The 14,117-nt window shown below is 40.5% G+C and overlaps 1 protein-coding gene across 1 annotated transcript in view; it reads left to right on the top strand.

Annotated features, from left to right (window-relative positions):
* fto (FTO alpha-ketoglutarate dependent dioxygenase) overlaps positions 1-12,952 on the top strand; it is a 163,722-nt gene extending 150,770 nt beyond the window's left edge. The window contains exons 9-10 of the mRNA XM_024296160.2: positions 10,157-10,297; positions 11,494-12,952. Of these exons, the coding sequence (XP_024151928.1) occupies positions 10,157-10,297; positions 11,494-11,500 (148 nt within the window). The 3' untranslated portion in view covers positions 11,501-12,952. The remainder of the gene's footprint in view (positions 1-10,156; positions 10,298-11,493) is intronic.
* The last annotated feature ends 1,165 nt before the right edge of the window (positions 12,953-14,117 follow it).

The raw sequence follows: 14,117 nt of genomic DNA, 5'->3' as shown, positions 1-14,117 counted from the left end.
AATTGGTAACAAACATTTATTTTAATTAGTATCTCTATAACAAAGGGTCAGAATGTACTGAAGACACTTGTGTTATGCCAACATTAGGATTATTTAGTTTATTAATTGTCGTGTCAACACAAAGAAAGTACTGTTAAGTACCTCTTCACTACAAACACTTGAAACATTTTTCGATGAGTCATCTGTACCCACGCCTAAATTCCACTTGCCAATTCTTCTGCAAGCAGGTACTTACACTTTCATTCATTCTGCTGTTTCCCTGGCTGGCTGTTCTATCTCTTTGCATCCTGTTTGGTGCAGAGCCTTAGGGCCCAGCATGGCTGCTCTTCTCAAGAATATGCTGAGAGTTCACGTTTGGAACGCAGAGGTCCACTAATTACACTATTTAGTAAATAGGATGAAACTAAACTGGTGGTGACACAGCGGGAGCATTGGGTGATACCAAAGTTCAAACACCTGGTAGAAAGAACTCTTCTAGCACAAATGCTCACAAGGATTCCTGAATGCACGTACCATGACACAGTATATATGGTTGGCTTATCTCATACTCAACTGACTTTTTCTTTTTTTAGTTTTCTGTGGAAAGGTCTCTTTGAAAGGAGATACTTTTGTGTGAGCAGTGAGAGAACTGTATATTTTGCTTTTGAGTCGATGTGTTCTAATGGGAATACATTCATTGTTTCTCATGATGTGTGGCTCTGCTGTAGAAAATATTCATGAAAAAAATCAAAAAGATGAAGACAGAAATGCAAATTTCCAATCTAAAAGAATTATATGTAATATATAAGTTATATAGACTATTTAATGACTATTCTCAGTAAAATACACACCAAGTGTTCAGTTTTAGTTTGCACCAAGAATAGTTTACTGATCATAATTCAGTCTTCACCTATGCCCAATTTTATGAGGTGAAAGATTTACGACTTTTTCATCAGGATATGTTTACTCTCATTGGTTTACAGAGCCTGTTGTGCGATCGTATCGTTTCAAGCAGTGTCAACAATGATGGGGACTTTTCATGTGCAGTTACACCTAAAGCGTATTTACTCAAGTAGTTTCCTGTACTTAAAGATTTACCTGTACAGTATGTTCTGGGAAGCTGTTCAAAGAGAAATGCTAATTTTCTACTTTTTATTTTTTACTGTTGAAGTAATTTAACACGTGCACATCTCTGAAACCCAATATCTGTCATTTGATAGCTTAAATAGTCAATCACGTTGGTTTGCTTAACTCAGTGTATTTTAAAATGCCACACCGACTCCTTTAGAGCTACAAGCATGACTTGTAACTAGGCCATTTAAGTTACTATAGACTATAATTATCCAGCTCAGCTTGACCCCAACATTGACATTAGAAGACAGGTGGGAATTGGGCTTCGTTGGATTGACCTTACCATGTGACTGCGGTCAGGTGTTGCCCAATGGTTTTGCTGTGTTGCTCTTGAGGCGAGTCTCATCCATCACCAGCTTTATTGCGCCGTTCAAATGATATCCACCAGGCCCCCACACTTTGGCCTGTGGGGAAGGAGCTTGGGAGGCATAAAAGGCAAAAGGGTTAAAAATGATCGTTTTACAGGATCATTCTTACAAGTTTTCACTGCAGCAGCGTGCCATGCAAAACCAAGAATTAGTGCTCCCAGTGCCACATTAACTATCTCCCTAATTCTCTACCACCAGATTTATAGCCTGACAATGCCGAGCTGTGAAAGAGCAATCATTTGCAGACGTATAACCTTCTTTACCCTTACTAGTAAGTCCAACAATTGCTGTATTTTGTCTCTAAGGCTTTATAAATTGTAGAGTGTCATCAGCAAGAAAAAACTTTTTGAACAGATGCTAATTAGTCCTGCTTGCAGACAAACAAATGTTTGACTGGGGTATTTTATTTTATTTTTTTACCATGTGTATCTTGTTTAAGAAACTGAGGGACAGCTAGTTTTGTGTTACTTCTACGTGTTGGATACCCTTGGTGTGTTAACGCAGGTGAACAGCAAGCCAAACTCGTTACACTTGCTACCCAGAATACAGTGCAACTGCAGACTATCCCAAAAAAATTAAATACAGGAGAATCACTGATGACAAAATAATAACTTTCAACGTAGCTTAAGACATTTTTCTCAATTACATAAATAAGAAGCTTATTTTTTTCTTCTTTTTCTTTTTTTTTTTTTACACATAAATTATTTTACTGGGGGCAGAACAGCTAGACTTGATATTTTCCTTGGGGTAAATATTGCAAGAGTCACAAAAAACAAAAAACTTCTTTTTGACCCCCTCCCCATATTTAGGTTTGGCGGAGGTTTTTTTTTTTTTTGGCCGGCCTTCCAATCACTATCAGAGACACATACTTTTATTTCTTCTCAATCTGGCCCACATAGAATGTGACTTTTTATTCCACCATTCTGCAGTCTGCACCATGAGGGGAGACGAAGGACTATTTATTTAAAAGGTTTTAGTATTATTTATTTCTGTGAAGATTACAGAAATTAATTATTCAAAATTGGTCTATGTGCGGCTTTGTGGAAAACCATAAATCTTTAGGCTGTGATTTTTACACTTTTTCTGTTAGGGTAAAAATCGACCACACATGTGGCCCTCACAAGAAAAAGTTTGTGGACCCCTGCTTTAAACAGCCATAAGTGGCAATGAGGGCCAAAAACCCATAGCCCATCGTATTACTTCCCAGTCCGCCTGGAGCATTCACACATATACTGTCTCGTCCTTCTGTTCTCCACACCCACACATGCTCTCTCTGTGACACGGAACATAAACACACACATACCGAAAGCCTTCCAGGGGTGATCTGTCTCTCTACTCGTTGTCGGAAGAGTAAATGGCCGAGAAGACCCTATCTAGCTGTTCCCTCTCTGCCCCCTTTTCTTTTTGTTTTCTTCTCTTTTATTAGATTGTGATTGCATTCAAACAATAGCTGTCTGCTCATAAATTTTGCGCCTGTGTTGATGTTAGGCCACATTCCATCCCATAGCCTTAGGAGGAGAAGGAACAGGCCAAGGTGTTTGGTAATTTGTTACACTGTTAAGCACCTAATGGACGTCCACCTGGTTTCTGAGAGCAGTAGCTGTGGTTGCCTCTTTTGCACTTCCAGACTGCAATAGTGTTTTATGGCCTCCAATTATGAGGGCTGTTTAGAGAATACCTGGCTTTGTGTGTGTGTGTGTGTGTTTTCTTTCTGTTACATCTGGTTCACTTTGCTCCAGACAGGGCAAACAGCCAGGCCACATCAAACAGCGTAGGTAGAACAAATCTTTTTTTGGCAGACTTCTTTTTAACACTTTGTGTCCGGGATAGCCCCATAGTCGTGTGCCTCCAATGAACTAAAGATGCCATTAATGAAGCTTGCTCGTTTCATGTGGTCTACTGAGCAGTTCAGGCTGCATCTGGTACGACGGAGACCTCACGGAGTCTGATGAAGAGACTGCCTTTGCCCAAAGCTCCCCACGCACTCTGCAGAGTCATTGTTCCCAGCTGCAATGGAGTCATAGCGGCACGTGGGTGTAGAGGTGGGAGTGAAAAACACTCAAAGTAGCGACCACCTTGTCTCCGAAGCCCCCCTCTTGCTAATGCATTATTGCATGGTTTTCACAACCGTTAATTAAAGGGGAAACGAGTGCATCAGATGTTAGTTTTATTAGCCAGGGCTCCTTAGAGGGAATCAAAAAGAAAGGAACATATGTGAAGCATTTGATGATGCCCCCCCCTCCCTTATTCTCCTCCACAATTGCCCACCTCACACACTCGCAAAGTGTACAGTCAGCAGCCGACACAGACACAATAGCATGTGATTGATCCTTAGGAAACAGTTACAGACGTCGACCTACCCACGTTTTCTTTTTTTACATGCTGCGGCTCTTTAAGTTTAACTTTAGATGTGGCAGCAACTGTTTTTACACAATTTATCAGATCAAAAAAAGCTGTTTGGATTCCTTTTTGATGTAAGGTCATAGTCAAATATTGACACTTCATAGGCTGGCTTCACCAAAAGTGTCATCCTATTATCTTACCCCATGCAAAAAGATAAGTGCACAGATGAATCCAATCCGTCTGTCTCTCCATTATGCAGCCTAACTGCATGACACCGAAAGACAGATGTACTAAATCACTCATTTCTTACAGAAGATTGCATACACACAGAAAGTACAGGGATAATATACTTCTGTCATTCTTCTTTTTCCTTAGGACGTGATTGCATGCCTTACCTTCAGGGGTTGGCTGATTTATGAGACACATGCCTGTTTTTTCATGACTTGTTTGATTGCATTCTCGGCTATCAGCCTGCTAAGGCTGCCAAAACCATAAAAGTTCACACCTGCAGTTGCTAGACAGTCAGATGAGATGCAGCCAGAGCATGAGGAAGTTGGTATTCGGAGGTATTTTCTACCCCTTTGATCAGCAAAAGCGTCTAATACAGATCAAAATTGGCATGGGTGATTGATTGATGTTATATGTACACCGATACATGCTTTTTATATGCATGTCTTGTCCTTTGATTTGATCATTTGTGTTGATTGAGAACAGCACAAAACACTATGAAAAATAACGTTTGATCCTGTTTTTATATTTGTTATTTTTTTTAATGGTGGCATTGAAGAGCAAATCACACCAACAAATCACTCAATGCAGAAACATATTAAAGAGCTCAACAATTAGAAAACCAAAACTAATTAAAAAGAACATTATATTTGTGATGTCAAAACAGAATTCCAGAGACCAAAAAGTAAAAAAAAAAAATCCAGAAATTAAAATGAAATGTTAAAATTCAAACAAAGTAAGAAACCGGTAAAGGTGGTTATTGGATGAGGACATTTTTGTTTTGAAGAAGGAAGACAAGGGGAGGGTTTCCCCAACTGTAGTAAAAAAGTTGATTGAGCATTAACTGAACTTTTGGAATGGCGGTAGCCAGAAGCTTAAAGAAATATCTTCTGTCTGAAGATATTTCAAACATCCCCGTCATCCAATCAGTAAAGTCCCATAGAAATATTTTTTTTGTTTTCTGAAACTTTTCTTTTTTTTTGCTTACATTTTTTAAAATTGAGTTTCTGGTTTGAATTTTAATTTATGAAATATTGTTTGGATTTTTTTACAGTTTCTTTTGCTTTTTTAATTGTCATTGTGATCTTTAGTAAATTTTTGCGCTGAGGGGTTTGCACTTCAGGGTCACCATAGTATTTAGTGTAAAACAAAATACAAGTAAAAAACTAGATATATAGCATTTCCTGCAATAATGCTAGTGTGTGCTGAATGTGGCTGCTGAAGATACTAGAGCTGAGAGCTGAAAATGCTGAAAATGATAGCTACCTAAAACTGCAGAAACTGCAAATGCTGAAGCCGAAAACTTGCTAAAATACTAGCTAAATGCCAAATTAGCCACACAAAAATTTGCAAAGAAGTCTAATTTTCCTAAAGCAGCTAGCATAATGCAATATATTAGTAAAAACTCAAAATTAGCTTAAAAAACTGGCAAAATTCTAATTTTACCAATATTTTAGCATAATGCTAAAATGTTATCTTAACTCCAAATTAGCCTAAAAAGTGGAAAAATGTCTAAATTTGCCAAAAACAGCTAGCATGTTGCTAAATTAAAAGCTAAACTCCAAATTACCCTAAAAACCCAGTAGTTGCTGAACATTTTAAAGTCTGAATGGTGTCTTTAGCTGAAAGTATGCAGAAGTTCACAAGTTTCAAAGTACATACAGTTTTTTGAAGAATTTGAGTATATTGAGGCATATTTCGCTCAATATTTCAAACACCTTATAGTTTATGAATGCCAAAAGTACATGCAGTAATGTTCTGAATGAGCTGAATGTTTTGAAACAAAGATTACTGATACTCCTGAAAGTGTGATTGAGTTTTTACATGCTGAAAAACGTACAGAAAGGTGCAGGAGGACCACTATAGTGTGAATGCTGTAAAGCATTGACACAATAATTGTATCTTTTAACAGATATTCAACATGTTTGCTCTTAGATGATGTCCCAAGTCAAGCAATCCACCTCATCTACTCCCTTGTGGTTACAAATGACCTTCTGTAGCAATAATGTAATAAGTGTTGTCTCTTATCTACATTCTCTGGGTTCTTTTTCACTTGCCCTGACACAATTGTGCATTTATCAGTGTAATTGCATGAGTCGGAAGCACTGATGTTGTCTATTAGGCGGATTTCCATCCTGTTAAGAGCACAGGGCCTTTTAATGTATGGCCCTGCTTGAGTGTACTGCTACACAATTACACACCGAGCAGAGATTGAGTGGGTTGATGATGCTGATGATTGGGATGGTAGTGATGGCTGTGATGATATTGGACCACCCTGCACTCCTCCAACAAGCCCTTCAGAAAGAGTCTAAGAGTGAAACAACAAAGTGAAACCGAGGTTAATCATTTTATTTACTCGCTTTTCTCTCCCTCTCCCTCTGCTTTTTTTTAACCAAGTGATGAAGCTCGGACCAGAGAGTCGGGTGGGAGAAAATCGATGGGGAGCGCATTACAGTAAAACGTATTGATTAGGAGACCTGTGAGCAGTGTGTTGGTCGCAGAGATGGTGGAATGATGCAATGCTTAAAGGAATTTATCCTTTGACTTTTACATTAACCTTTTATTGACTGCTTTGCCTGTCCATAATTAACACTCACTTTAGCTAAAGTGGTTAGTTTGAGCGCAAAGGGGGTTTGGGTCCTTACTGCAGGGAGGACCACGGTGCTCCTGCCCCAGCCGCAGTTCAAGTGCACTGCGCTGCATGGAGAGTAAGGCCTCTGTGGAATAAAGGCGATAGAATCCTAGATACCTTTCGCATTAGCATACCATTTGAGCAGGGGCTTGCCAGGCTATAAGGTTTCAGGGCAAATTGAAATGAGTGATTGTATTGCCAATCTCTCTTGACCGAGCGCCAGATGGGATAGTTAGGCCCATATCTGTCTGGGGTTAATCCATTGGAACAGACTGGACTCACAAACACATACTCTACCACTTTAAACCCCCCTCTCTACACGCACACATGCACACCTCTTTGTCTTTGACCTTAACTTTAAGGTGCACTGTTCTGCCATGGGAAAGTCGTCTGGTGAGCCTTGTCTTTACGCCGCTGTGGCTTACACAGAAAATCTAGCGCGAGCCCCGGAGAGCTTAAGGCGCCTCGCTCGGTATTGACTTTTTGTTTTGTTCCATTTTAGTAGTCAGGGGGGTGGCACTGCGAACAATTCTAGACTTTGTCCAAGTCTGCACTGAATTACCTTCACTGTATTATCTTTGAAAGTCTTCCAGTATTGATATCTCTTATATCTCAGATTAACCAGTAAGGCCTCTATTTTCATCTAATGTTGCGAGATCCCTTGTCAGATAAATGCAACATCTCTGTTGAAGGCAGCTTGGCATGGTGTGTTGCCTTTCAACATGAATCAGAGTGGCAGAAAAAAATGTGTTTTCTCTTATAGTTCAGTTGCATGAATACTTAATCAGACCAAATCAAAAGCTTGGGTCTCCCTGCTCTGTTAGGGGGATCTTCACGCTGGTGTAGGGGTGTGCCGAAATATCGATATTGCGATATATTGTGATATTTAGTCCTGCAATTGATTCTCAATGGGTTCTCACCAAGTATCGATCTTTTATTTTTGTTTGAAGAGGCTGTAAAACGTTATATTTGTCATCCCTTGGTCAGACATTCCTTTGGAGGTAGATAAGAGGTGTGTGTTGCACCAATGTGCCTGGCAGCTACTTGAATTATTTAATTTTTCTTTTGTTGTTTACAACAATTTTGTACTAGCAAGTGGCACTACTGTTCATGTTTACTATTGTAAATACTGAATTTTACTGATAACTCCAATTCAATTGGTGTCAATGGTTGTAAAAGACAGTATTACTGATTTGCACAAAAGTGTATATTATCTGTTGCACAAAATACGGCACAAGTTGTTTATTATGATTGTGTTCAAGCTAAAAAATAAATGGGGATGTATTTTCCCCAAAAAAATGTTCTTCTATATAGTGTGAGTTCTTTACTTTTAACCAATTAGTATTGCGATATCATCGATATTGTGAGCCATGCATTACATAAATCCAAAACACACCTTAGATCACGGGGCGAACAGGATAAACATTTATTGAACACAGTAAAACTGCATTTTAAAAACTTTAAAAACGTACCTTTTTTACACGGACCGAACTTTGGGCCGTGGCGGTACCTGTACCCTAAACCTAGCCTGTTCCACATTTGGTAACACATCCAGAACTGGTACTAATCTGCGTCTAGTACCGGGTTGTGGTTAGGGTTAGGATACCAGTGCGATCCACATCCCGGCACCGGTTTGCGTCCCAGAGGTTGGGGACACCTTATTTAATTGGAACAGCTAACAAGTTGGGGGACACCCAAAACGTACATTTTTGACATGGAGGGGTCCTTAACCACGCGTCATTGTTTGACAACTTGGGAATGAGAACATGTTGCTATATGTGACCAGCGCAAGATAACATTGGGCCAGGAATAACAAAAACATAAAACGATCTGGCGGGCCGGATTTAATCGTCCAGCGGGCCGGATCCGGCCCCCAGATACATGTGGCGTATCGTGAGGTCCCCAGTGATTCCCAGCCTTAAGCTGAAGTAGGCAGAACCACACAGTGTGTGTCCATGTGTGTGTTTTCTTGGTCCGTTCACTTACAGACTATGTAAATATATATGCCAGTCATGTCCTACTCCTCCTTCGTCTCTTTTTCCTGGAATGGTGCTTCCTTTAATTCTTACCCTAAATAAATGATGAGAACATTTAAACACACAGCTCGTCGCAAAGCCCCAAGGTCACCTAATCGTATTATTTATGAAGTGATGTGCTACATAATGGTACTTAGTGCATGTTAACAGATGCTATTATCAGGCCCTGATTCAGAGCGCTGAAGATATATTGGACAGTGGATGTTAATGCTGCTCCTCACCACCATAATGCAGCAGCTCTTTAAAGGGCTAACCACACCAAAATGCTGCACTTAGGCCCAGAGCCAGTTGAACATTAAGTGGCTCTCGAGAAAATATATAACCACAAATTGTGGCAGCCCCCAGCTGTCCCCTGACAACTTGGTAACATCCCCTCATCCCATCCATAACCGACCCCCTTCTGCTTCTCTTCGGCTTGTGTGCCTTCTCCAGTCGATGGCCACATGGTAAAGGTGGATGTTTCTGTGTGTGTGTGTGTTTGTCAATAGCTTGTTTCAGTCTTCTTGAGGGGGTGTGGATGGGGTAAAAAGATATGACAGACCCTGGCATAATGACTGAGGTGGGAATATGTCCGGCCGTTTGGTTCTGGAAGTTGCCATTCGCAAGCACACGCTCGAACACACAAATGCCATTCTCTCCGTCTCCCTCATGCACCTCGAGGTCACGGGTCACTCCCATCTGTCAGGACGCAGAGAGAGGGCAGATTTCCAATGACAGCAGAGAGCAACACAGAGTCGCAGCAGTAAATATTTACACAAGTCTGACAAAAGATGTGGCCAAGGTCTGCAGGGGTTCCAAGTACTGTAGAAATTACAGCTGACCCCAGATTATTAATCACTGCTCTGCCAGAACAGCAACAACAGATAGTGATGCTCTCCTGAAAGCATCCTGCCGTGCCTCTCTATCTGTGTGAAATGAGTGGGACATTTATGATGCATGATACATGATGTGATATATGATATCATGCCCTCTCATCACTTTAATGCCATTCCAACCCATTTATGGCTTTAGAAACACTTTTACTATACACCCTTTCCTCCTTGCGTTGTCCTGTCAGCTTTCCTGGAATAAAAGCATATTTCCTGTTGCCGCAGTAAGCAGACATCGTCAAGGCAATTATATCAACAATTCTAGATGTCTTTTAGACCTCATAAAGAGAATAAAGTACTTCCAATGTGATCACACTCTCATAAAATTGAATAAACATTAGGTTGGCACGATAATTTGCAAATGTATCGAGATCGCGATATCAGCCTGTGCAATACATATATCGCAAAAGACGAAAAAACATTTTTTCTTACACAGTTTGGTTCAAAGAAGTGAACTGTTGTGAAAGGTTTGTTGAGAAAGCTGCTATTCTGTTGATGTGTCTGTCTGGCGGTTTTGATGGGAGGGAGGAGTTAATAGGTTTGTCTGTTTCCTGTGTCCTGTCGCCCCAGGTGCCACTCGAGTTTGGCCCAGACGTTACCCCCCGAGGAGGCCCCAGTGGACCGGCCCTTCTGGGGAGTGGATGACCCCAGCATGCCTCTGCCCTTTGATCTGGCTGACATCATCAACAAAGTGGAGTCTCTGCTCTGGAGGTGAGTCCAAGATGCTGAAGTCTACAAGTAGCATACACTGATTTTATATATATATATATATATATATATATATATATATTATGGCTGGGAATTTATTTAAAAATGTAACCAATTAATTGCAAACCTAATTATTTTTTTAATTTTTTTAGTTACAGTATTTGCCAGCCACTTATTATTTGCAATATTCACAATATAAAATATAAAACTGTACATTTAGAACGTTTATTCTTAACCCTTTGGAACCTCAACAACTAGAAATAAGAATTTCTCTCCTGAGAGTACTGCCGTCCATTTGACATTTTTCCTGTTTTTTTTACAGTTTTTACCTTTTTCTCATAAAATTTCCTTATTGTATTTGTTAAAAATTGATACAAGAAAGGTTTTTGGGAGAAGTTTGATCCAGCTGGATTTAAGGTTGGCTCAGCTGGAGTCTCAGAATGGCAACGGGTAGGACTTTCGCCGTGGACAGCGGAGATTCCACGATTTTTAACCAACGGCAGTGCTCATTGTTGTAGAAAATCTATGTCTATCCCCATCACAAAATAAAATATTGATGATTGGTTTACTCGTTGAATTTCTAATAGCAGACAGTTCCGCTCCGCCAACAACAGCGGATCTTTGGCTCTGCGCTGCAGCCATCGGATCGACGTTCATCTTACGCCTTATTTATTGAAATTAATATTATTATTAAAATCTTTTTTTATCTAAAAGCTACAAATAAATGCCAAATTATCTCTTTAATTAAATAAAATATCACAGTTTCTCACACTGATCTCACAGCTGCATGTCAGGCCGCTAAGGGCGTTAATACATTTCAATGCCTTAACTCTGTTTCGATTAAGCACATGTGTCAACGTGACAACTTTTACAGCCCTTTTATATATATATACTGTATATATATATATGTATGTGTGTATATTTATGTAGTCGGATATAGTAGAAATTCACTTTAAATTTTATAAATAAAATTAAACAAAAAAAATTAAAAGTCAATACTGAGATTTTTTGGGAAATCTAAAAAAAATGTTTATTTCCACAACTTTCTTAAAATGATAAGAAACTGAATGTATGAATATGCACTCACTCCTTGTGGTTTATGTTAAAGAAGTACTGACAATTTATCGTGTCACAGGTTCAGATGAGTTATCCATAGGCTGAGTCCCAGTGTCATGCAACCCTTTTCTCTGCCTTAACAGAATGTAAACAAAATGGACAGAAGAAATGAAGAACAGGACGAGAAAAATAAGCCCACCAGCTTTCCTGAATGACCCTCCCACAACAGCTGAGAGGGGCAGCAGATTCAAACGAGGTGGATTTCTTTACGATTGGCACATCAGTAACACACACCCCAACCACATCCACTCCCCCAGCTGACCCCTGGCATCCCTCTTCCGCCCCAAGTTGGCAGCCAGGACACCCGAGCACCGCCGTAGGTTCACCATAGTGCTTCATCACCACGCTAACAGTGCTAAGCTTAGCAGTAAGCTCTTAGTCAGAGTGCTCTAACGAAAACACACGAGGAACCTGCATTTCAGTGTTAGCGTACATTGCGTAAATATTTATTATTTCTGTGTACTCTGTTACTTAATCTCATGTAACCCGGACATGCTTTTATCTATTGATTGACTCATTCTCGGTAGTAAAGCTCATACAGATATGCTCTCTACTTGTCGCACAGTGTTATGATGCGGTAGAATGGTAAGGAAACTCCCTCTGCTCTCATAGTATTGCATACTTCACTTGTGTATAGTGGAACCCCTCCCACTCCCCCCCCGTTCATTGTGTTCAAAAGTGGAAGATGCCTGAAGAGACCAAAGAAAGAAAACGATAAGAAAGTTATGAATGTCACTCGTTGGAAAACACGAAGAAGGTGTTGTTTATGGTGCAGTGCTGTGCTTGTGCCATAGAGATGTGAGGACGTGTGTGTCTATGTGCAAATATCCGTGTGTGAATATACATTGATCAGTCGGTGGCTCGCTCCCCCAACAAGACGTGTGTATGAATGTGATAGTGCGCGTGAGCCCGCGGGCTGCCTGCCAGTTGTTTGTTCTCGAATTTGTGCTTACGGAGAAACGGAGTCTCGACGCAGAGCTCCCTCTGCTTCTGCTCTGATGAAAGGCGGCACTGATAGAATGACCCGGAACACAACCGCCGTTTCTCATAATTACAGCTGTTCAATCGCTTTTAATTACTCTTAAAGCGTGTAGAGCACCACATTCCCCTGTAATGCTGCAGGCCATCCGAGGGAGCGGGAGAAAGATCCGGCGCTTCTGACAAAATCCACTTTCAAAAAAAAGCTAAAGAGGGTGGAAAAGGAGGCCGACGTCAAAGCAGTGTAGCAGCCTCTCTCGTTTGATTTTTCTCTCTCAATCTAGTTCATGATGAAGTTGAGACGCTGTTTACTATTAAAAATGCAGAATGCACTCCTTTTTTTACTTCTGAAGTTTTTTCCAAGATGTTAATAGTTGCCAAATGCTGTTTTTTCTCGCGTCTCTTTTTGTTTGCGCCTTTGTTGTTTGTATTTGTCAAAGATTTGTTTGTAGATCGGCAGTAGTGTTGACTTGTTTGAATCACTCTGTGCTCCCTGTGCCTCAGCTTGTCTGTTTGAAGCAATAGGAATGGCAGTAAATAAAAAAAACATTGTGTTTTATCCAACGGCCTGTGTCCTTCTTCATTTTTAATTCCTGCTCAATATCACACAATGATGGTTTTTATTAAGGATCTGTGTCAGAACTCATTTGATCACATTTCTCTAGACTAAAACATAGAAAAACAACACAAACTTTGTTGAAAAAGCCTCCCGTCGCATTTGCTAGAATGCAGACTTTTTTAGATTATTGCTTATATAGACACTTCTCATTAGAAAGGGGAGAAAAATCAAAAGAAGTAGCTGTGAGTGCGCCATAGGGGCAATTTGAATTTGCATAAACAGCTTCATCTCCAGATCTTTTACATAAAATACTTATTCTCATCAAGAATGCATTTTCATCAGGTATGCTTTTTCCTGTTTCTACCCTCCAAACTTCAAAGAAGCAGCTGAGTCGGGGAGGCGAATATTCTCTAACCGATTGATGGATGGATGGATTGGCTGAGCGATGCCTCCCTGTAAAGAAGCACCGACTGATATTCTCCAAATCCTCACCTCCACACCCTTTACTGACTGTCATCCCAGAGGTCACCTGTGTTAACTACTTCCTGTAGTGGCTGAGTGACTGAGTGATGGATGAGTGTGGAACGTTCTCCCCTAAGTGGAAAAAAAAAAAAAAAAAAATAGAGGGCCCCACTTGAAGAGACAATTACACGGCGCTGGTGAGAGCCACAGGTATGCATTGTTGTGACCGGGGTCAGCCGCCAGCCAGTCAGCCAAGCCACCTTCAATTAGACCAACAATGGGTGCAGGGAGAGATAAAATAACCAGGTGTGTGGTGGGGAAAGGTATCGGTTTGGGGTCATATCCAAGTCAAATGTTTCAGTGTGTGACTGGATGGATGAGCTTCACTGAAGTGTGGCTGAACAAAATCCAATTATATGTTTCAACCAAACTTTGATTTTCAAAATAAGGAAGTTTATAATGTTTACCACAATAATTGTGGTTATATTCAACAATGTAACATCTGAGGGTGAGTACTAATGACTCTATGCATGTAATGTATATGTGTGTCCGTCCAAAAAGTCCCCGCCTGCTGGTGTCAGCGGCCCTGGGGCCAGAAGTAATTGTAGAAGGAGGCAGAAGAGCTGAAGATAGCATCGCAGCTCTGGGGCGGCTGTCAGCAGGGGGACGGGCCGCGCTCGTTTGTCACCAGCAGAGACAAACACCACT

The sequence above is a fragment of the Oryzias melastigma genome, linkage group LG3 (genome assembly GCF_002922805.2).
Source record: "Oryzias melastigma strain HK-1 linkage group LG3, ASM292280v2, whole genome shotgun sequence".
NCBI lineage: Eukaryota > Metazoa > Chordata > Actinopteri > Beloniformes > Adrianichthyidae > Oryzias > Oryzias melastigma.
The sequence above is the reverse complement of the archived record's forward strand: the minus strand, read 5'-3'. Positions and strand labels throughout refer to the sequence as shown.